Source organism: Pogonomyrmex barbatus, unplaced genomic scaffold, assembly GCF_055798465.1.
Source record: "Pogonomyrmex barbatus isolate J1 unplaced genomic scaffold, ASM5579846v1 scaffold3, whole genome shotgun sequence".
NCBI classification, from domain to species: Eukaryota; Metazoa; Arthropoda; class Insecta; order Hymenoptera; family Formicidae; genus Pogonomyrmex; species Pogonomyrmex barbatus.
In genome coordinates this window covers 18,352,187-18,377,363 of record NW_028297127.1, presented here as the reverse complement: position 1 = coordinate 18,377,363, position 25,177 = coordinate 18,352,187, and the positions used below count along the sequence as shown (strand labels likewise).

The 25,177-nt window shown below is 37.8% G+C and overlaps 1 protein-coding gene and 1 long non-coding RNA gene across 6 annotated transcripts in view; one reads left to right on the top strand and one right to left on the bottom strand.

The window, feature by feature from the left end:
* LOC148936121 (uncharacterized) overlaps window positions 1-25,177 on the top strand; it is a 36,805-nt gene that overhangs the window by 8,050 nt on the left and 3,578 nt on the right. The gene's annotated exons all lie outside the window — the stretch shown is intronic.
* Window positions 9,264-25,177, bottom strand: part of tei (irregular chiasm C-roughest protein teiresias) — a 317,350-nt gene continuing 301,436 nt past the window's right edge. For all 5 annotated transcript variants that reach the window (XM_089080500.1, XM_089080497.1, XM_089080496.1 and 2 more), the window contains exons 10-11: window positions 16,456-16,634; window positions 9,264-11,440 (exon numbers count right to left, since the gene is read on the bottom strand). In XM_089080500.1, coding sequence (XP_088936626.1) covers window positions 11,204-11,440; window positions 16,456-16,634 — 416 coding nt within the window. In that variant the 3' untranslated portion in view covers window positions 9,264-11,203. The remainder of the gene's footprint in view (window positions 11,441-16,455; window positions 16,635-25,177) is intronic.

Below are 25,177 nucleotides of genomic sequence, written 5' to 3'. Positions count from 1 at the left end.
ACTACGAAAAATTGCATGCGGAAGCGAGCGAAGGAAGGGAAGGAGGAGAAGGAGGAGGAAAAGGAGGAAGACTCTCGCGATGTACTCGTATCCAGTTCAACGCGCAAGGAACACAGTGTGCGGAATGGATTATGCTTCCGCAAAGTCAAATAAGCTTATATCGCCCGAATAGTACTGCTGCTACGACGAAAGCGACCCCGCGAACGAGAGCTTTATCCCAGGAGCTTTCATCCCTCCCGGCGCGTTTACATCTTCATCGGATGCTGCGCGTCCGTGCGTATCCACGCACGTGCGCGTGCACGTGCACGTGCACGCGCACGTACACGGGCACGTGATCCGTATCACGGATGAACGGATTAAAGAAACGTGCCGGGATTGCACGCATCGTCGTTATTACGTTACGTTCTCTCCTGTCCAACACTGACATGGTCGATTGTGCAAACGCATGGCTTAATATTGTCACGCGATTTGCGATTAAAACGCAAGAATAAGACAGCACTTTTAAATTACGGCCGAATATAGAAATGATTATTATCTAACTAGATTTTTCGCAAATATGTATAGTGAATTTTTATTAATAGCATCATACCCAGATGTTATATAATTCTAAATTACGAACAGAATGGAAAAATTTATTGATCTTTTGTTTATTGGTTTTACATGCATTTATATATAGTTTGTTCCAAGTTTGTAATTGAAATTAAATGATAGAGAGGGTATAAATTTTTGAAGATTGACTAATTGATTTATAACGTGAGATCTATTCGAGGAATGATATCCTTTTCATCCTGGCCGTTATTGTCCGCAGACGAGTGTAAACGTGAGAGATTGGTGCATTTTGCGTGGAGTACGAGGTGTACGATGTCGAGTTTGGAGTTATTTCGGCAACTTAACCCATCGTTTTGGCCATCGCATTGTGTATCTCCATACGCGAGCTTCGTGCACGCCCGCTAATTAAACGTGCACATACGACGTGCACATACAATAAAACACGAATTTGCGAGCGCGAAGAGGCGAGAATTTCAGTTTCCAAACGACAAGTCGCGACGTCGCGCTCGCTCGTTCGATATGAGACGCGCGTTCATGCCTCTCGATTTCCATCGAGACCCGACGCTACTAGTCGAGCACGAAGTTCTCCTTTGTACGCTCGTGCATTGTTCGGCCGTCGAGGCGTCGAAGTATCCGAGGCGAGTACTCGCCGTGCGAGCGGCTTCTCGACAAAAGGAGTCGCGAAACTTTGCGAGCGGATAACTTTAACGAGAGACAAATAAATAAATCATGCAAGCCAGCAGCCGGTCGGTCGCGCTTTGAGGGGCACTCGTCGTGGTCCTCTCTACCATCGTAAAGATTTATGTTCCCTCTCTTTATCTGTACTCTCGAGGCGGTCCGGCATCGCACCCTACTGAGTACGTACGATGTGTGTGTGTGGTGTGTGTGTGTGTGTGTGTGTGTGTGTGTGTGTGTGTGTGTGTGTGTGTGTGTGTGTGTGTGTGTGTGTGTAATGTGTACGTGTGTGAGGGCCCGTGGACCATAAATCCGCGAGCGTCAACTCAGAGGAGGCCTCGAAGCCTCGCGCCCCTTATCGCTCGAAGATACGAAAGCTTATCTCGCAAAATTATGGGGGCCTGCAGAATATTGCCCTCGATTAGAATATCATCGAAACGAGTATCGAAGACGAACTTATCTCCAGCCGACGACTTAGATTCTCGATTTCGTCGAACGAAGCGAAACATAGATGATAAATGAGACTCGCACGAGTTGCGACTCGATATTCCGGAAGCGGGGGCGGGAGGAGAGAGAGAGAGAGAGAGAGAGAGAGAGAGAGAGAGAGAGAAAGGAGCTCCTGATTTTTACACGTGTAAATGATTTCGATCGACTGTATATTCTTTTCCCGTTTACCTCTAATTGCATACGCAATATGCAGTCAGAATACGCGTTGCGAATCCGATAAGGGGAAAAACGCGGACCGAGTAAAACTGCGCGCCGGTGAAAAACTGAGGCGGATTTCGAGTAACGACGAATAACGCGATCGAACGCGCCGCTATCGATTCGCACTTTTTATTTTCTATCCAGGTGGGAATTGTGCAGTTTTACTTTCTGGCTAACTACAAAATCAAATAGTAAATCGGCACAATTGTCATCTTTTATACATGCCGTATCAAATTGTGCAATCGACCGATCGCGACCTCGGTCTCGCGAAAAATAGAACACGCGCGAGACGTGTATAATGGAACGAATGAAACCCGTGCGCAACGTGCGAGTCGAAAAATAACGTGAGCGGGCACGTAGTTTAGTTGCCGTGCGGGAGAGCTATGGCATTTATTGCGTACGAATAAAGCACGCCGGCGAACGTGTTATTCACTGACGATGGTACGTTCGAGAGTCCGAGCCTTTTTTCCGAGGTAGCGCCCGTGCGCCCGCCGCGTTTACCCTCCCGCGCGCCGAATCGAAATTAAACGGACTCACCCCCTCGCGGAAGCGGCGCAGTGCACGGCGGTAAGTGCAGCGACGCGCTTTCCGCGTGCGTTCCATTACGATCGTTTCCACCAATTTTGTCTGACACGCCCGTCGGTCGGTGTACGCACGAGGTAATGGCGATTGTTGCGCGCCGGTTTTATAGGACGCCATCGCCTGGTTACTGGCGCGTTAAGGCAACGGCCACTGATTTTCACAAAGGATTTTTAATTCCATTGTAATCCTCATCATCTCAACGATATCGGTGTCCCGCCGGGTGGTGCGCGATTTTGACGGTTTCATTAGTTTTTGAATATAACGTTACACAAAGTATCACGATAATCGGGAACATCGCGGGAATACAATATCTTTTGTACGTTGAAGCCGGAAGTTGCATTTCATAATGCAGTTTCAAATTATTAAATTATCGCTTTTGTCAAATTGTAATGCGCGCGCTACGCAACGTGTGAATTTTACACCCCACGTATGAAATATTTTATTATTTAACATGCGTAATGTGCATGACGAGTTATTTCCTCTTGTCAGTATCAGGAAAATGCTGGTAATGTACAATAATTTGTTTATTTGACTGGAAAGCTAAGCGTATCGGTAAACTTCAATAAATTTGAATAAAATATGGAAATATCTTTCGGATTTTGAGTTGGGATATAAATGAATTATGCCTTGCGTGTTTATTTTTGCATTAATTATAATACAATGGCACTTAACTTAATTGGAGGAAAAATAGACTTCCCCTTGGTTCCTTGTATACCTTTGTGTTATCCCATTATCCATTTACGTGTACACTCGTTTAGCTGTCTCCGTGTCTCCGTCGAAAGGAATCATTTCACCCGTGTCGCGGCAAATTGGTAAAGTTTCCACGTTTTAACACCGGCGAGTCACCATGCCGACATTACCGCGTATAATTTGATATTCCGAGCGACACGGTTGAGCCAACCCCTTATATCCCTCCCTCGCACCTGAAGCCCGACACCGAGGGGCGAATTTTCAGCGGGTGGTCTTACAACGGGAAGGTCCTTCACGGATTTCACGAGACGAGCCAAGAAAATGGACGAATTAGCATTTAGAGCGCGATTTACTCGCAGCGCCGCTTCTATCGCTCCCGCTCTTATGGGGATTCGAGTTTAAGGAGATATGGATATCCGCCAATGGTATGTCAGCCAGAAACTACACTGACTACTTTGAAACATGATATAGATTTTATTATTAAAGATGTTTAGTCTTCATTTACACAAAGTTCTTAATAAGACGCTGCCTATAAAGATTGAACTGCAAATAATGAATACTTGCGCGTGTTATGCGCAAACTTATATATAAATTATAATTGTTTAATAAACTGAATTATACAAAACAAGAGTTTCTAACAAAATAGTACAACGTAGAATTGTAATAATTTTTTTAAGCTTGTAATATATATCATAATTTAATATGCACCATACATATAATTTGACATTATTAAATGAACGGAGATAAAAATTCAAAGATAAAAAAAAAAACATTTAAATTTATTTATGCAATTTAAAAACTCTCTTACATTTCCGCCTAGAAATTTGTTAAATATTTTTTATCGTTATATTATTATTTATTTTTACACGCAATTATCTTAATCTTTATAAAGCTTCAACGTTCCAAATCTCAATTCGTTACGATGCGATTCTTATTGCGATCATAATTTCCGGCTCGTTCTCGGATCATCTTTTATCACGCTCTGTCTTCCAAATTGATCGCTCTGCGGATATTAGGTGCAGCCCCGCTGCATTTCGCGCGGACGAGCGATGGCGTGTGGCAGCGCATGCACTCTCGATCACGTGTGTCCTCGGGTATATCTTTCGCGCTTTCTGACGTGCGCGTCCCGGTGGGAAGCGGAAAAATAAATAAATGACGAGCGATTCCCGCGGGTGGCTGCTAGCCCGGACGAGGCAAGGAGCAATTTCTGTGTAGATAGCGCGAGAATTATAGCCCCTCGCGAGGCGACGGAGGTTTAAGTCCTCCCCGGGTGTTCCTAGCCTTACAACTCCGTAATTTTTACCCTCCGAGAAGTTAAGAGTAATTTACTAGCTCCACGTAGGCGTTATTCGAGGTCCTTCTCGAGAACGAAGGCGTCGCCGCTGAGCGTTTCGGTAGCTTCACCCTTGTTAATTGTCTACCCTTGATGAACTTGATTTTCAGCGGGGACACGACGCCGAGCGGTAAAATAGATGTCGGCAATATCGCAACAAAGATGGCTATTCGTTTTCGGCTTTTAACGAGAGAACATGTTTAACTGTGGATGGTAGTCGGTGAACTTTTGAAAAATGGATACAATAACCGAGTGACATTTGACAGCAATGATAAATGAATGGAAGCTTTAAATAGACAAAAAACTGATGTGATGCAATGCATAATAATCTGATATTAATAAAGAATGATTTTCTAGAGACAAGTTCAAGATTAACCGCCATGTTGAATAATGTAGATTAATTTTGATCTCGGTTAAATTAATTTCTATCTTTATATATAATTCTATGAAAGAGAAGACAAAAATTAAATCGAAATAAAATCAAAGTTAATCTATATTAATAGAAATTAGCTAGTTAGAACATCTGTTATGCAGTAAATCTCTAATGGATACTTAGAGCTATAAAATAATATTTTTTTTATAATAAATAATAAAATTTGAGTATCTATGTAATAAACTTTACACATGTTCTCGCATTTTATGTCAAAGTTTACACTATCCATCCTTGTTTCTTTTTATTACGTAACATTCAAGTGTAATGATACAGTGTATTGCCATTTTAGAGTTTATTGTTAAAACTATCTTGACGTATACGAGTACGAGAAGATAACAAAGGACTTTAAACTGCATATTCTTAAAGTTGCTCTTTATGGAGCTTCGCAAAAACCCAAGTAAGATAACAAGAAGGAAGAGATAACTTGTATCTGAGTTTACCTTATATACTTAAATTTAAGTAGTTAAAAAATGTACACGTAAATTGCAATATAAATTACAATAATTAAATAATTGTCTAGAAAGTTTTTGAAAATATTAATAATGAACGATTACATACCTTCCTTGTTCAATAACAAGTAGTTAATTAATCTCTTTAATATATATATATATATATATATATATATATATATATATATATATATTCTTATTATCTGATAGTTATAATACTTGAACTTTAATCCTCAGTTTAATCCTCAGTAATATAATTGTTTCCACAGATATTCAAACAGACATTGTTTTTTTCATTTTTTTGAAATGTGTAATAAATTTCAGAATTTACTGTTCCTTACGTTTCGACTTTCTCACTTAGTTTTCTAAATAAATTTCAAAAGAAGAATTTTACACACACGTTAGAATTTTGCTGCACATGTGGTTTTAAATATTATGTATTAATCTGGCGAGAAAGAAAAGGAAAGTAAAAGAAAAAATACTGTAGATGCCATTAATTCAATTGGACAAATTCAAGATTGTAGGCCTCGGAGATACATTATGTATTAGTAGGATCGATTCGGCAAGATTAAGGACAGGACGATCGCAAGGAGCCGCCGACTCAGCCACGGAAATCCAGAACATAATTTTCTCCATACGAGTTTCAAATCTCTCGAGATAATGCGATATTGCGGCTCGGTGCACAAATACATGGCTTGTAGGAACACAACTTACGGGAAAGTTTACAAATGTTTCTCTCAGTCGTTTTCTGGTACTAAAGATTACCGAGAAAATACAGGTTTTTAATTGAACAGAGTAAAAATTAGACATCTCTTAAAAATGACATTGAAGTTATTACCGTTAAAAAAGAAAAAAAAAAGAAATATTTTACGAGTCTTATGTTTATATTAGTATTATTCATCAATTTCATGTATTAAGTAGTTTGTATAGCAGTTTGCTGAATTAAATGTACTAAATTAAATAGTAGATTAGCATTTGATGTTATTTAACAAGCTGATTACGTCATCGATGTTAAGCGCAGTCGCTCTTATGATCACTCAATTGCGCATTGTTATAGCCGTCACTTATACTCGTCCAGTGAAATGGAGAGGTCGGATAAGAAATATTGGAGAAGTCTATGAAATATTCAGTGAAACGTAGTGGAACAATGAATGGACGTGTATCTGACAGTTATTCCGTGAAAATCAGATTGCGATTGTCAGGATTAATCGAATCCTTTGCAAACGATGTAATTATCATTAACGGTGGGCCGGTCATTCGGGATCTGTGAATTTCTTTTGCGTTCAAGACGCATAATGACGAGCGTTCCTTTTTTTGCGCTTGCAGTCTCTTCAATTTGCCGGTTACGTCTGAAAAAGCTGAAATTGTGGCCAAGTAATAGTAATAGTAATAGCAATAGCAGTAGCAGTAGCAGTAGCAGTAGCAGTAGCAGTAGCAGTAGCAATAACAGTAGCAGTAGCAGTAGCAGTAGTAGTAGAAGTAATATAGGAAGCGCACTTCCACGAGACAAAGCCGGATTGTTCCGCCGCGTGCGGAAGAAGTGGAACGATCCCGGGCTTCCTGCAAACTGAAACCCACTGTGCCTCCTCCTTCTCCTTCTCCTCTTCCTCTTCGTCCTGCTGCCTTCACCGCGATGTTCGTAGCGAAAGCTCGTTATATTTAAGCCGAGAAATATATACACGTGTACGCGCCAGTTAACGCGGCTGTTACACGTGACTTGGTTGGCGCATTCGCCACGGTACGTTGCGTGTGTTGGTATTGCGAATTAAATTATTTTCATCGTCATATATATGTATATATACATACACACACACACATATATATATATATATATATATACACACATATATATGTATATGTACGCGGCGAAGTATAACGCGGCCAATTCTCATGTCGCCGAATTCCGTGGCGCAATTTAGCGAGGAACGTTCTCAAACGTGGTATGTGATATGGTGCCCTGCGGTTTAACGCACGCAATGTAAAAGGGAACTTACTTTTTAATACAAAATCTGTGTCGAGTAGAAACTGACATTTCAACTAATTGTAAAAGAAATTTTTCATTGCAGTTTTCTTTGAGTTGACCGAATGTCCAGTTTAGCAGCTTAGCAGTTAAAAATGCTCTAAAAAGAGTACAAGATTAACGAACTTGCGTATATTCTAACCGATCCAGTATCAACATTTTATCAATCGATCAAATTTAATAAACGTGAACGGTTAATTATGACATTCGACAAACTGATTGATACATCGAAAAGTGGAGTTAACCCGTTCAGATTCAAGTTATTGTTCTCGACAGCGTTTTGTAACGCATTTTCATAACCAGCAAGAAACGCACGCGATACATTTCCGTGTATAGGAACGGATATAAATCTCCCGGAATAACAGGAAACGGCTAGGATAAGAAGTAATAGGGAACAGACTGGGTTTCAAATGTCGCAGTTCAAACCGTAGGCAAAACCATTTGGGAGGAAATGGTTATAAAGTCGGTCACGTTTTGACTGAAAGGATTCTTCGCGTGATTTTCTTTGTGAAAGTAATTCATCTATATCCGCGGCTTCGCTCCTTCTACTTAGAGCTTAATCCGAAGCTTTCAAATTTATTTTATTAGAGCGATCCGATCCGTGTTCTTGCGAACATTTCGAGAAATTCTACGAAGTTTCGTAATCTTTATATCTCATCAAAATCTCTTCTACGATCGATATGTCTTACGATGTAATTTTGACCATTTAAAGTTGTCAACATGCAATCGAGCTGTTGAAAACGGCAAATTTAATGTTTAGTTTGCGGAATAAGTAATGCTAATAATAGGAATAAGTAATCTAATTTCTCAATTAGATAATACAAGTAGAGAACAAGATAATATTATAGACTGTGTAGGTATTATAGGCATTGTAATATTTCCATTATTAAGTGACGAATCATTTATTTAGTAGCTCGCCATCATGCTAATATATCAGTACACAATAGCCGACATTTATTATAAAACATTTTTATTTTTGAGCATTTTGAAACTTTTTCAAGATACATTTTAGCATTCAATTATATATATTTCCTTATTCTTTTTAAAGTTGAGGGTATTATCACATGAATGTACTCTTGAGTATTTTTTTATTTATTATTTTATTCGGCTACATACATTTCGAATTATGTAACATTAAATAATAGTCTAGTATTTTGTTAATGAAGTTCTCCAAGCTGATAATATGGCTATTTTCGAAATTTTTGATTTATTAAAATATTGAAGTAATTCTTCGATAAATTGTTGCTGTACTGCTAATCTATATTTCACATGATTTTACTATAGATTTTTAATATCGACAACAGGAAGAGTTTATGTATATGCAAATAGCAAATTGGCATCTACCTTTATTTATTTTAAAACTTCACGATTATATTGTAATTGGTTTTAACAGTTCTAATTTATTTTAAACAAATATATAATTTTATAACAAAATATTGTATCTTTTAAACAAAATCAGTTTTTTAAATTTGTTTTTATAACGACCCATGTTATTATCACCCCTGTTTCTTTTCAACTCATTATGCAGTATTGCTACATTTTTATAAATAATATTCAAAAATAAATATTTTATAACTTTGAGTCTAAAAACCTATTTAACAATACTTTAATGAATGTAATCGTTAAGTTTTCAATTTCAAATATTAATTATTAACAAAATTATTATATAAAATATAAATAGGTGGCCATAATACCACTTTCTTCTCTAAATTGCGTCGAATTTTTTGGAAAGATATCAACATAAAAGCGTAAGTTAATATAGGATAGAGATTCTATGGAGGACAATTGATTATGGAAAAAGGAGTATTACAAATGTACACACTGCGATTATTGTAAATATCATTTATTGGACTCTTAGGCATCATTGGGTACAACGATTACACCACGTTGCTTACTTGTAACATCTTAGCGATCTGAAAAAAATTCGGGTTTGTCAAAGTCGACTAAATTAACGTGAAGACATCAGGTATGTTTATTTCGTATCTATAGATAGTACCGACTGCGTTCACGTGCGCAGATAGGACGTACCGGCGACATGGATTAGCATTTAGTCGTCGGTAAGCCGAGTACAAATTCTATTTTTACAAAAATTAGGAACCACCAACTTACGAAAAATTCATCTTAAGGATACTCGAAAGAAGCGGAATCGATCGGGACGGGTTCGCGCTACGCTGCGCCGCCGCCGTCTAATCGGGATAGATTAAAGTATCGTAAAGACAACAATATCCGTGTTTTTCACGATGAGCTATAGCTAAATTCAATTTAGGACGTTCATAGGACACAGTATATTTTATTGTATAATGGTTCTCGTTGAAAAAGTTCGTAACACAAAGCGCCACCGCCGCTTTGCTCTCTGCCTCACTCAACGAAACGTGCGTTGTGAACGTGCGAACGAGATTCGGGGAGGGGAAGGCGAACGAGAACTTATAGCTAAATAAAACTTTATAAAAATATATCAACGAATAATAAATATATCTCTAACAGCGTCACTGTATAATTCGTCGTGTACGGGCGTACGATAGCCTACGCATTTACAGTCACTATATACATACTATCAAACTCTACTTGCCTAATTAATATACAACAATTTATTTTAGTCGCCCTATCTTTGAGAATATTTGACGTTGCACAATTAAGTTTCGTCCGTTTCGGTAATATGCCCATACACTTTCGTCCTGAGCATGCAGGAGATCGCGTATGTCCCTCGTTAAAATCTGCAATTATCTTTCTATTCTGTTGCATCGCGCCATTTCTGCTAGCTTGAACCTTATTATTTCGTTTATTATTACGGGCAGCACCGCGCTCTTCGTATTCGCGGTTTTGCTTTACAATATTAATACATTATCATTCGGCACAAAATCAATCCGTTCAAGTTTATTTGCCAGTAGTTTCGTGGCCGTACCTCGTCCCTTTCACTCGCGAGAAATTCGCGAACGACAAGAAGAAAAGAAGAGAAAAAGAAATTGGTCTTCGTTTCGTTCTGATCCCTACATGTCGGGAACGTCGTTCCACAATTCGCAAACACCGGCTTATTTATTTATTATTACCTATACAAGTATATACATCATATGGCATGTCGCGTGGCTGTCAGTGCACGCGCAATTTCGTAGTTTACAAATTTCATTCTATATAATATATACGTATCCCGTCGCCCGCGCGATCTCTTCCATTCCCTTTTATCCTTCCTCTCTCTCTCTCTCTCTCTCTCTCTCTTTCTTTCTCTTTCTCTCTCTCTCCCTCTTCCGCTATTCACTCACATATAAGGCCAGAGAAATCGGGTTTTAAATTATATTTCGATCGCACGGGGACTTGTTTGTGCGGACGCAAATTTGCCGAAGATTTTGCACGGCAGCGGTAGCGGAGCCCGTAAAATATTCTCGCATGCGCGATCGTACATTTCGTAAGTGCGATTCTCGCAGAATCGTGTTCGAGAATAGAACAAGAGGACTCGCTACCGAGATTCGAGAAACACCAAGGCCGTAGTAATCCGCGCCGAAGGCGCGTCAGTAGAACTTTCATCCGAATTTCATAGTATTCACGCGATGCCGGAGACACACGTAAGCGTCGTAGCACTTTGGGCAAATTGTGCGTTGACGCGAGGATCGCGCGGGGGAAATTCTTCGAGAAAGAATTTCGACGTTATGTACAGAAAAAAACTTCCTTTTTTTTCCCCTTCGTCAGTGGGAAAGGCCGACATACGAGCCTTTCCAGTCGCCTAGAAGTTTCGCCAAGGTTTCTTCCGCTTAAATTTCTATCGGATCGTCGTTTCAGCGACGGTGTTCCCGCAGGATCGCCTGCAGGGTCAGACAGAGCAGAAGGTACGTGATACTCGCCGATCGGATGTGGGCATGGCTGTAACCGGAAGCGCGCGTCACGTTGAGTAGAACGGAAGCATCGGCAATCCCTTCCGACGAACGGACCAGGAGCAACCATTCTCCCGAGTGGGACCACTGGATCGTCTCGAAGTGCAGGATCGTCCTGTAACATGACTCGGTGCCGCCGTCCTGCAAAAAGTAAGATGGAAGTGAATAACTGCTCTTTATCGCGCACGTACACTCCATTTATAAAAAAAGCTCAAAGTTGCGAAGAATTTCAGCGTTATTTTCAACGTAATCGGTGAACACGTAAAAAAATTGAAATAATTGAAAATTTTATTTATTTAATATTTATACTTAATTTATACTTAATTAATTTATACTTAAATAATCATTATTTTAATTATTAATATTCTTTTTTAATATAATTTATTTGTATTTAAACTGTTTCTATTTAAAAAGATATAATATAAATATTTAAAATATTTAAATAAATTGGCAAACATCGGAACGATTTCAAATCAAATAAGCTTTTACTACATTTTTTCAATTTACTCAGAAAAATATTTTTATGGTTAGATATATTTCGAATTGAAAACGGTTTCTCCCAAGGGCTAAGTAAAATTTCTTATTTTCAACCACGAGTTGCGGAGAACGAACTCGCTTGAGGTTGACCCATATCGAATGGCTTTGTTCCTTGATAAGATGTCAAGCGAGACGCCATAGACAGAATTCCGAAAGTTTTCTTTAACAAGTCGAGGCAACGAGGCAAGATGGCATCTAAAATTCATCGTGATAAAACCAAGATCGTGCTCGCGGAGATCTTTATGAAGGACGTTTTTATGGTGCTTTCATGGCGTTTTAAACCATTGAGATCTAGTTGCCGCGGGTCATGCTCCAGACCAAGACGTTTTTATCGCATAATGCTCATTAACTTACGATTCGATAACGTCCATCCCAGTCGTCCCCTTATCGGGCATGATTTCTCTCTCTCTCTCTCTCTCTCTCTCTCTCTCTCTCTCTCTCTCTTTTTCTCTCTGTCTTTACGATTAAACTTTCACATAAAACTTCCGGCGAGAGGAAACTGGGAACTTCCTGCGTCGTTCTACGTTCTCGCTTCAATTATCCATCTTACCTTCGACTACTTCTTCTTAGAGCCCCCACCCTCTCGATCTTCTTCGTCTTTCATCCCCTTGAAATACGTTTTATTACTTTCCGCATTAGTACCTATAATGACTCTCTTCTTTCTCCGACTTCATTTCTTTGTTCATGGAAAAATCAATCGTATTAAACTGGTCATAGGTCCACGGAACTTCCGGTTTATGGGATAATTGACCTTAATAGGCAATAGTGATGGTTTGTACAAGATGATGAAAAAAAAAATAGAGTTTGTTCTTGATGAGTATTGATATGACTTAAGATCTCTGATTTCCTTTATTATTAGATATAGTTAATCAAACATTATTTCTTTTATTATATAACTTTTTATTTTTTATTGTGTTGTTAAAGATATGCATACGGCGTATGATCTTTTAATATCAAGGCAATATCGTTTGCATCGCATTTTTACCGATGTTATGGAGGATCGAAGAGAAATATATTTGCATAATTGAATTATAGAGACTTATGCTATTTATAAGAGCAAAACTAGCGTCGTCGTATGACGATATATTTCGCCGTGATTCGGAACAGATGGAGAAGTTGTCGTGGGATCTCGCAAGTTTTTCAAATGCAAGGAATCGCAGTTTCTTGCTCCATTTAACCCCGCGCGTTTCGATCTCCTCTCACCCTTCGACCTTCCATCCCTTTTCGGCACGACGCAGGACCACGCTCCCCATCCGTCGACCCGTTTTTTTTGTATCCTCTATTCACGAGCTGTGCCCGTATCATCCCTCTTTCCTCTCTCGTGCTCTTCTTTGCGAATCATCTCGCTTACTATGTTTCCTCTCCATCTTCCTTTCTTTGTTATTTTCATCTCGTTTTATCTTTTCATACTTTTCCATATTTGTTTTTTTTACCACGCTATATCATGTTTGCTTTTATCCCATCTTTCTTTTCATCTTTTCTGTTTTCTTCTCCCCCCCCCCCCCTCTCTCTCTCTCTCTCTCTCTCTCTCTCTCTAGTTTATTCAAACTTTGTCCGTTAACGCATTCTAACTTTTTGACTTCCATTTTTCCTTTTCCTCCCAAACTATCTCGTCGTCCGTTTCTCTTACTTTACTCAATATTCCTTTACTAACGTATTCTACTTTGCCCATTCGAGCTTTTTCAATCAAGGTTTCCTCGGCGTTCCTCCATTCTCCATTAACCTATTCTCTTTGTGAACTTCCATCTTTATTTTAAGCTGTACTCTTTTTACTTCTAGTTTCTTTTATTCTCTTTTTATTGTTCTCTTATCTGCTAGAGATATTTAACATTCCTTTCATTTTACCTCCATCTAACATTCCGTTGTCATTTCTTTCGATTTTCTTTTCTTATCACGCTTTCATAGTTAAAAATTTTTTAATTTATTGTAATAACTTTAGCTATGTAGAGCATTTTATCTTTAAATTCTTCTATTATGATGCAATTTCTTTGGAATTATTTCTTATATAAAAATGTACATTATTTATATAACATTAAATATAATAGAATAAATTGTATCGATTTTTTTCATCTTCTTTTTTCGTATATTATTCATAAAAATATTAACGATATTGAACAAAGTAAGATATATATATTTCTGATTCTTCGTATGAAAAGTACAATCAAATAGTATTTTGATTAAGTAACATTCAATAAAACCATTCAATAATTCAATTTTTTTACTAATAAATTTAATTACAAATTTCTAAACATCTCTTAATTGCAATCGCTTCGGTTTGTAGCTGCAGTTTTTATAACTCATTGTCAGCAATAAATAAGCCGCTTTTTACTGTTACCATACAGAAGTTTTTGAAAAGTCGGATCTCCATACTATACGTAATAGCTTTCAGCAGAGTACTTCCGCGAAAAGATACGCAAGCGGCGCTATGGAAATATTTTGTGTATACAAAGTATACTCTCAAAAATATTTTAATAATATCCGATAATATTATCGTAACATTCGATAATCAGAAAGAAGCCACATCAATCGGCAACCAATTATACTTTCTTTTTATCATTTCTCGGTACAATATTTTCTTTCGCATCGATGCTCATTTTATGTTCGCCACGCGTTATTTAAAGTTTAATGCCGCGAGAGGGATGTAATGCGCGCGGATGCTATAATCTCCATAAGATGTATTTCACAAATATTTTCTACGAGCGGGAGGCACGCCAGTACCTAGTAATGTAAACACGGCAATATATGATACTATCATGCTTGCATCGCGTTTCCCAATAAAGTTCGCAATTTTCAATGGAATCGACCGAGCCAATCGTTACTCGCACCGCGAAATCGGACCGAGCGTCCCCCGCCCGTCGTGGCGCACATAGCGAAGAGGATCAAACGTTAATAAAAACAAACGCGACGCCGGGTGCATCGGCAAATCCCTCGCAAAGCTCTGTCGCATTGTCCGCGTCCGCTCGGCACTCCTGGAAAAATGGTTAATCCGTCCTTTATGATGTGGCTACCTCCGCGTAGCGCGCGCGCGCCCACGCGGATTCCGTCTCCGCTCGGGCGGAAAAAGAAGTGCGCCGGCTGTGGAAATGAAATAAGCGCGGGTATATGCATACGCGCGAACCGGCCTGCATACATTCCCGTGGTATCTCGTCACCATCCCTCGCTCGTCTCCCGCCCTCTGCATCCCTTTCATTTCATCTCCCACCCGTTCGCGCGTTCTCGCAACGAAAGGCGAGCGTGGCGTGGTTTCTCGGCATGGCTCTCTCCGTAGCTTCCTCCCTCTCCCTCTCTTGCCCGCCGAGTAGCGTCGCAATATCTCGGATATCGCGCGAACGTTCCCGCCGGGATAGCGGCATAATTTTCGCGTCGAAGGACCAACCACGCCCTCGGGAAGCGTGTAATCCCCGTGCGGGTACGAACGTCATTCCCCGTGTTACAAAAGACGATGGATTTTCAGCGGACACGCGAATTGCGTTTTTACGCGCGGCATTTTTTTACAGTGTTCGAGAGCACGAAATTGCCCAAAAAAAAAAGAAAAAAAGAAAAAAAATCGTCCAGGTAAAACAGAGTAAATCGGATTGTGCCTTTTAATGAAATTCTGCCATTTCATTCAGTTTTCTAATGAAAAATCTGAATTAATAGGCAAATAGAAAATGTAGACTTCGTTAATATATCTAATTATATCATATTCGTAATTGATATAGAAGTATCAATTAATTGTCAAATGTCAATTAAAAATCTCAAATATTGCGATGAAACGTACATCATATAATTTTATATGAATAAGGAATACTTAAATAAATATTTTATCATAAACCACTAAATATTGTAACAATGTAAATGATATTTACAAACTGTGGATATGTGATCAACATACTCCTTGTGCAATTTTGTTACATATTTGTTGTTTACTTTATAAAATCCACAATTTCTATATTTGTTATTTATAATTATTTTCCTCTTGCAAAATGAAAATGCAACCATTGAAATATGTTTGAAAGTACAACAAATTAGTTTATTCGAAAGTGCATGAAAATAAAAATGTTTTTATTACGAAAAACATACTGATCAGATTATGAAGTTATAATTTCGAAATAATAAAAAATTTGTTCTTATTCTCAGTAAATTCATAATTTACTGCACGCTAAAAAAAGGATTTTATTAAAAGAATAAATAATAAATAATAAATAATACTTTTTGAAATCGATTTGTGTTTCTTCTTGTAAATTTATTTTCAATTAACTTTTCATTTCAAAATGCATTTAATAACATACACTCCCCTACAATTATCAAAATCGTTACAAATAAATATGTATACAACTACCAATAGTATATTCTGAAATGTCATTTTATTCAGAGAAAAAAAAGAAAAAAAGCAGAGATTATTATTGAATTATTTTTGCATACCCCCGATAGGAGGGTAGAACTAAGGATAGAACTCCGGTATAGAACTCGATGGATTTAAACGTGAATGGCAAGCTATCAAATCAGCGCAATTCTCGAGACTAAATGTATTAACGTAATATGAATTTCACGGGCACCTTCGTGCGAGCATAGAACTCGTATGAAGGCGCGCAGGCATACGCGAGTAACATTTGATACAGCGAAATATGCAAATTTACCTCGATTGCGAGGGCTCGAACTCCATCACGGGAGGGTGCGTCCGGCGTGTACACATGCTCCTCCGATATCCAGAAAACCTTTGTGTAGCTCGGCCGGGCACAAAACTCGACGACGATGTCCAGAGGCTCGCCCTCGTTCGCCGTCACTGACTGACTCGGCGGATGAACCATGGGTCGCCCTGCAACGAAAATAAACCGGAAAAACGGTTAACCTCTGTCGAACCATGGCATGGCCACCCTTCCAACTGTGGCCATAAATCTAGCCTCCGTCGGCGCGGTAGGCGCTTTTTGCGTTTGCTAAGAGCTTTGTACCTTATTAACGGCGTAAATTTCCATCCAAATGGCCCGTTAACGCGACGCGCTCTACGATTTTATTTCGATCGGGAGTGTGCGGCCGATTATTAGGATTGTCAGACGGGCGCGCGAGTGTCTTTTATAGTGCTTTTTCGACACATGCATCATTGTCATCCACTGTTCCGACGTGTTAGAATTTGGGAATAGCTAATCGTGGTTGATGCTAACATATTGTAAATGAAAGATATAGTAGATATAATAGAGATGGTAGTAGATAGGATATAGTAGAAAATCATAATTCACAATAACCGATTCCACTAACGTCCTCTATGGATCTCTGTGATTTATTTTTCCCATAAATTATTATTAATGGATATTTTGATCGATGACACGAAAACAAAAATTTAAAGCTGCGTAAAAGTAATAAAATATTTGCACGCAAAGACAAAATTTTTTATGAATTTAAGCAGCAATTTTTACGTAAATTATTTTGATTAAGTGATATAAAGCATAAATGTAGGCTAATGGACTAAAGTGGTCAGCTATTAACGAAAAATAAATGATGCCGTGACAGATTTATACACATAATGTGTATTTTCCACAGAAGATCATCCACAGAAGATATCAGATCCACAGAAGATATCAGATCTTCAAAAAAAGAGAAGAAAAAAACGCAATAATAATCATATGCGAATATATATTTAGCACATGAATTAAATAGATCGATGATTATTAAATAATTCATTAGAACAGGATAATTTCTGGATATTTATTCATTATCCCGAAATTATTCAAATTTGTAGAAACTGTATCAATTTATCGTTGCTCTTCCATAGCGATAAATACTTACAAACTATTTATTCAAGTTGTATTTATTAGATATAGTTAAATATTATCAGATTGTCTAAAACTAGGTCTGCTTTTCTTCTTCCTATGAACGTTAGGGAGGTGATAGATCTTAATGTAACTCGATAAATTTTTGAAAAATTCTGGAAACGAAATGTATGACCGGGATCCAATGACTCTTACTGAATCTGTTCTCGGTCGTAAATTCAACCTTCGTGAGATTTTCGATGCAAGAGATGATGTGAAGAGAAAGGAATAGAAATTACTGATTAACACTATTCTATCACCTTCGATGACCATTCTCAATTAAATTAGAACTGTTAATTAAAAGTTATAAGTAATATAAATGTCTTGTCATAATTTTCTTCTAACTCGAAATAAAATAAAACATTTCGAAGGATTATATGAATGGATAATATGAAATAAATACAGTAAAACAATACACCTACAATATTACGCACTATCAAAATCGGTGCAGGAATCCCAATTTCGTAACAACCAAATATTGTGTTTCGAGTTTTTTTCAGCACTAGCGATTGAACTAGCATGAAAACAGTGTAATGACTTTTCTGCATTGACGCGTATCGACCAGCATGCTTTTTTATTTATCTTCAGGAAAATTTGAAATGAATTGTAATAAGTTAATTGTGCCTCCGTAGAGTTATTATTACCTTGTTGAATAGTTTTAAATTTTAATTCCTTTACAATAAATTTAAATCAACCTAATAAATTTTTATATAACTTTATAACGAGCAGTTAAGAATTTTAATGAAATTGTGCAGAATCGGTATAACTTTTTAAACCACGCTTCTGCACGTTTCTGCTCCTTTTTCTTAATAATGGCATTATTTTTCAAGAATCAAGGACGATTTAATGATGAATTGGAACAACGGTTTGATGGAATGCGGTTTACAATACCACTGATTTATGCAGACGTCTCAAGACGTCTTCGGGATCCAACGAGACATGCAACGCGATCGAAACGCAGAAACGTGGCACATCGCACGACAATGCAAGCAGTCCTCAGCCACGTTACCGCGACGTGCACAGCCCTCGCGCGCGCGCAAATTGCAATCATGGGTTTTCGATTTCCCAGCCTCAAGGCGATCGCGATTCCGCAAATTGTCTCGCGCGTACTACCGTTCGAATTTCCTCTTGTCGTCGACTACAGAGGTTTGTCGATAGAATTTCGGCTTGGTGAGCTAGCGTTTGCGGATCGGAAAATCGGACGAGGCCATGAAGTCGAAATGAGACGGAGATTTTCTTGATTTTCCTCGACGGAAAAAAAAAAAAATTCCCATCCGGATTGAACGAGGCACTTTTTATTGCGAAGTAAATTACGCAAGAATAAGGTTCAGAGTTTCAACCGGTATCGCAGAGACGTCCTTAAGTTTTTCTTTATGGCTGGATTAAATGTGCTTCGAGTAATTGAAATAGCAAGTTAAAAGAATAGCAATTTGCATAATACAGTTAATTCCTTTTTTATGCCACTTTTCTTAAGAATATTATTCTCTTTGATAATCAGATAAGAGAGTTTATTAAAGTAAGTTAAAATTACTCGTATATACTTATGAAATATTACAAAAATCATGTATTTCTTTAATACACTGTAATATGTAAAAAAAAATTTACTCTTTCTTTATTTATTCGTAGATTTGATTATCTTGTTATTTTGTTCAAGTACATAAAACAGTAGTTAATAGAACAGTTACAACAAATTGCACAGTAACCATCAGCTCTTCAATCTACGCACTTCAGTTAATTGAGAAGCGCGGATATCACTGTTTAACAACCCTCCTTGTAACGACCTCGGTCTCGATTCATTTTCCACTCCACGGGAAATCTCCTAGGCGATTTCCAACTGCCTCTTTTTTTCTTCCCTAAGCGGCCTCTCATCCGTACAGATTTCCTGCTTCGTAAAGCAAGCCTTCTGACCTCGACCGAGCCATCTGCAGAGTGAATAGAAGCGAAACAGTACAGCCAGCAACCGCGGCATCGTGTTCATGAATATTCCTACGGCTGAAATTGCTCGAATATCTTGGAGATGGTCCATGTACCTGCGGCGAGGGGCAAGTCTTTTTGCCACTCTTTCGTCAGCCCCGCTTCGCTGTGGTGGACGGCGGGGCGTTGTCGAGCTCATGCATGCGGTGATGAGCTATCTTTTATCAGGGCTCAGCTTTTTTGAACATTCTCACGCACCTACGATGAGATTCCGACCTGTGAATTATGCAGGTGCGTGATCTACGTGCCACACGTGATCTACGTGCCAGGATTACGCCTGCTGCGAACAAAGCTGGGAACTTCATAAAAAGATCTCCACGCGGAGTCCTCGTAGAACATTTATTATGATTTAAATTTAATTGTGAACTAATTATTTACTAGTTAACAAATATTTGTTGTTTGCAACTTTGATTACATTGCCGAAGTTGAAGTTGGTTTAATTCTCGTTAATAACTTGTGAGATTATAATCAAACTATATGTACATGAAAACACTGACGTCATTTTAATTGCTAATCTCGGAACATGTTTTGATATTTTTAGACATTCTATTTCATTCCTCTCTTTCTTTTTCTCTCTTTCTCTTTTTCCACAATTCTCTTTTACTATCACTTTATATGGTTTCGTCTTTTATATAAATTTTAATTTTAATTTATAACTTGTTTTATATCGAAAATTATAATAATTACGATATTAAATTATTTTAACTTATCTGTTCTTTTAACTGCGTAGTAATATTAAGATTGGATTTATAAATAAGAAGCGAAATTTCTAAGTGAAATTACGAAGAAATGTCGTAAACGTTGTCTGAATAGCCTGATATCATTTAGTTTCATGGTGCGTACAGACAATAATGATTACGAGAGTGTTAACGATCGCTAGTCAACGACGGGCGCTGACGAGGAAAGCACGACGAGAATTCGCAAGTTGTATTCAACTGCGTCGGTACGTCTTTCCCGAAAATGGGTCTTCTCCAAGAAAATTCCTTTTCCCGGATGGCACTCGGAACGCACCGCAACGTTTCCGGAAGACGTTTCTCTTAGCAAGTTAAATGAATCGCGAACGATTGCCTACAAGCGTGATTCATTTCATTGTGCGCCGTTAGAAAGAGCTTCGATGGGAACGATTGTCAAAGTAACGAATTTCCTCATGACGATTCCACGTCGTATCGTTCGCTGGAAAATGGAGGGGCTGCACTTTGTCCGCCGCGGAGTTTAGATCGATAGCGACACAGATTTGAATCTTCTCGCCGAATATTGTCCGTCGTTTAAGGAAATTACGGATCGATAGCCCGTATTTCTCGCTATCGGCGATTTTCGTGATGCTCTCTACGCGTAACGTAGTAGGAAACTTAAAAACGAGAGACAGTTTTATAGATAGCTATAAAGATTGGATTGCCAATAAAATTGTTTTTTTATCGAACTGACAATTAGCAATATTATTTCATAAAATAATTGAGAGTGTCACAAAAAGTTTTGTAATCGTATATTTTTAAGTATTTAAGTATCGTATATTTTTAAGTATTTTTAAGAATTGCAGATTTTTAAATAATTTTCTTTCCAATTATCTTAATTTATATCCTTAAAATACTCGGTTTCTTGTAGAATTTAATATTTTGAAATTTAAAGATTGTTGCGCTGTAATTTCTCTTTCTTCGTAACAATTCATTATTAAATCTACTAAGCGAGGCAACGTCTAAGAAGAAATTTTCTACATAGCATGCTATTTCACAAAAATGTAAACTAATATCTTTCTTTTAAAAAAAGAAAACGAGCGTTATTATGTTTCGATATTGCGATAAATTTTTATACGTCGGCATTTTACTTTGTGTCTTATTGTTAAATGTCTTAGTATAAAATTAATCAATCTTCAATTTGCGTTGACGTTCCATTTAGACGAATAGGTAATTCGTGCACGAAAACAATCAGGTAGAGAAATTGTTTACCGTAGCATTAAACGAATTCCACTTGTGAAAGAGTTGTTTAATTCAAAAGAAATCTGTTCGCGGAATTGTTTTTGTGTACGAATACGACGAAATATACTGTACTCTCTCTCGTTCGTGCATGAACATAACAGACTGTTAATTAATTCATTAATTTCCAATTTTGAGATCGATCACGTGGCGCTTCGGATGACAGGCAACTGCTTAACGTACGTATCCCGATTAGAGATTTTAGACACGCCTCGGTATGCATGCATCGACGTGCGGCAAACTCCCCGGAGAGATTCTCAAGGGGGAATCTAACGATATAATATTCGGTGACATTCGAAGTGTAAATATTCTCATTGACGGAGCGCGGAGAACGATTCATAACTTTAACTTTTACAGCACACTTTGGCCGCCTTCAAAGATCGACGACAGTAATCGCGCTTGGCGGAAAGATGTTCCGAGCTTTTCGCCGAGACCGCGCATCCGAGGAAGACAGAGAGATATATTAAAATTATATTACAGTTTCTGCAAGTCATCATAAGATTATTATGCATGAGGCCACTTATTGTACGAGTTAGGACTGATATAACCGATGACCTGGCGAAAATATTTTCCGACAATCTCTTACGTCAGACTGGAATTTCTGGGAAAACAGAGAGAGAGAGAGAGAGAGAGAGAGAGAGAGAGAGAGAGAGAGAGAGAGAGAGAGAGAGAGAGAGAGAGAGAAATCATGGTGCACGCAATCGTACTGCCCCTTAGGGGAAAACGATACATCCCGCAAAGTTCTGACGCTATCCATGCGAGGATTCACTCGCTTACTCGTACTTCAAGACGATAAGCATCAACGCTCATTCAAAGTTGCGATAATGTCCGCGAAGCGGTGCCATTGTTTCAAGGCGTTAGTAAGTGGTAGCAGCTATCTATTCATTCCCTGTATTTATTAAAATCAAGGTAGCTCTTGCAGATTCCACAGATATTAGAGTTGAATTAATAATATTTCGTTGCTCAAGTTTTTCGCATTTTTACCATTTCCTTTCTTTTTCCTATTTTATATGAATGATAAACATTAAAATAATATAAAATATTTTCTTTGGAGTAAAATATAACTAGAGATTATGAGAAATAGCTTTTCTTCGTCAAAATTTGAGGAACCCGATACAAAATTAATTTCAAGTTTATACTTAAAATTAAGATATTTCAGGAAACTTTATAGATAAACATGAAGAAGACAATCTTTAAACTGAAAAAGTTTGAATTTTATATTAAAACAAAATATTTATTGAGAGATCAATTTATATAAGATAAATTCAGAATATTATAAAAAATTGAAAATTGTAAAAAAGATAGCATTTATTCAATTTTTGTTAAAAAAATATTATTTCAAAGTTAAAAAAATCATATTATTATTGTTGTATATTCTACAAAATTTTGTACATTTTTATGTATTTATTTATATACATTTATATCTTCAAAAGTTAGATATAATAAAAAAATTTAACATTTTTTCATGGAAATAGTTTTTAAAAGAGGTCGTATATCTACGTTCAAATATCCACGTTGAGATGCTACCACGTTGATATCATACCTTCCCAGCTTTCTCCTTAAAGTTCTTGTCACGAGTTCCTTCACTTGTGAAGGTAAGCGACCGATTATGCTTCGAGTAAGAGCGGCTAGGGCCAACAGGGTGAATGGAAACCAGCAGGAAGTCAAATTGAAGTTAGTCGTCTGTCCCTTGAGCTTTCAATTTGTCCTAAGTTAACACTTGCGCGGTTTGGTGATCGTGTGTTGCCTCTTCAACATTCAGAACTTTTTCCATCTGCGTTTTTCCATCTTTAGAAACGATGAGCGATCCGCACTGTCCCCTGAAGAGGCACCCTCGCCGCTGAGAAATATCACCATCTCTTGAAGGGGTCGAGTTCGTAATTGTATCAAAAAGAGGGTACCCGCGAACTATGTCTCTTCCACGACTCGTATCCTTGCAATAAACCTTAGAAATCGTCGTCGAATACAGCTTACCCATGCCTAAGGGGACGTGCTCGATATTACTTTCTCTTTTTCTCTTTCTCTCCCTATCGTCGTATAAGCGATGAAAAACATTCAATTCTTTTTTCTCGAGTCGATTCTACGATTTTGGCGATGCGTCCGACCCGAGGGGCCGACATTTTATCGACGGGATGTGATGGGTTTCGGTATTCATACGATACTTTGGGGAATAATCTCGCATGTGAAATTATTCACGCTACGATAGCAGCTGATATAAAACTGTTTCTATCACTTATCATCGAATTGGAATCTGCGAATTTACAGAACATTGACTGTAGTGTGTTACCGTGTGTTGTAACAGTAAAAGCACTATTGACAATTTTACGAGTATGTAAATGTTTTACTATTTTACTCGATATCCATTTCATTATATTTACACGTATACTTTTATACCGATTGATGACTAGCAAGAGGGAAAAAGTTAAATATTTTATAAAATTAAAATATTCATTTATCGATACGTTGAAAATGCAATTTATTAGTATTAAAGCATTTTCTTTCTTTAATCTCCTTTGATCTTCAATAAGGTTAATCAGCCTGTGTGCCTTACATTAGTTATCTGTCTATGACATACTCTTTTTCCCATTTTCTTCTATATTGTACTTTGCTTGCTCCAGTCTCTCAGCATTTTCTTCAAGTACCCATCATTATCGTCGCCGCAGCATTCCTGCGTACCACGTGTTCACCATTGCCTCTCCCCTGGACCCCCGAGGACATCGTGTGAGCTCCTCGCAGGATTTCTGCTTCTCCTCTAATAAATTTATGCATTGTTTTCTCTAGTCGGTACTTCTTTTTTATTGCTTTGCCGCGAGCACGCGGAAGATATTTTTACTGAGAAATACTTTTTCTATTTCTTACCATACGAACCGAAAGCTACCTACCATCATATTTACACTTAGAGATTTAAAATTAACACCAAATTATATTTTTATTATCTCTGAAACATTTTTACTTATTAATCATATAAGTTCCATATTCTTTTAAAAAGAAATAGCTAGAACAATTTTAAAATTATATCAACTTATTATATTAACTTTAAAATTATATTTAACGTGTATATTTAATATTTCAGTGTTTCATGTTCAGTATTTCAATTTCGCGAATAGTTTTATTGAGGAAAAATATAGGAAAAGATATATATTTCCCAAATATTTTTTAGAAATTGTTTATATATATTTTTTATGTTTCTATAATGCTTCTAGCTTTATTGAAATAACGTTATATGCTCAGCTTATACATTTTCCGTCGCAGTTCGCGTTATGATCGGCGGCGCCTGGTTTCTCTTTCGGCGCGGATAATTGCCATGTCGCGCGAACGACGCGTTTATCAGGCGAAGTGCCATCCGGCAAGAGTTTTACGAGAAACTTTTCTCAGCCACGAGGTTTCACTCTCGTAGCGGCAATAATTTTATTTACAGCCGGCTGCACCGACGTTTACGCGACTCCGCGCGGGCTCGAAAACTTATGCGTTCGCGTAGTTAAAATTACGAGTGTCACGAGACGAAATTTACGCGCCACGGCGGCGGCGCGTATTACATGTATTGCATAAATGGTGGCCAAGTTTTAAAATTCTGCAGCGACCGTGTTTCGGGCAGCATTGTCGCGGCCGAA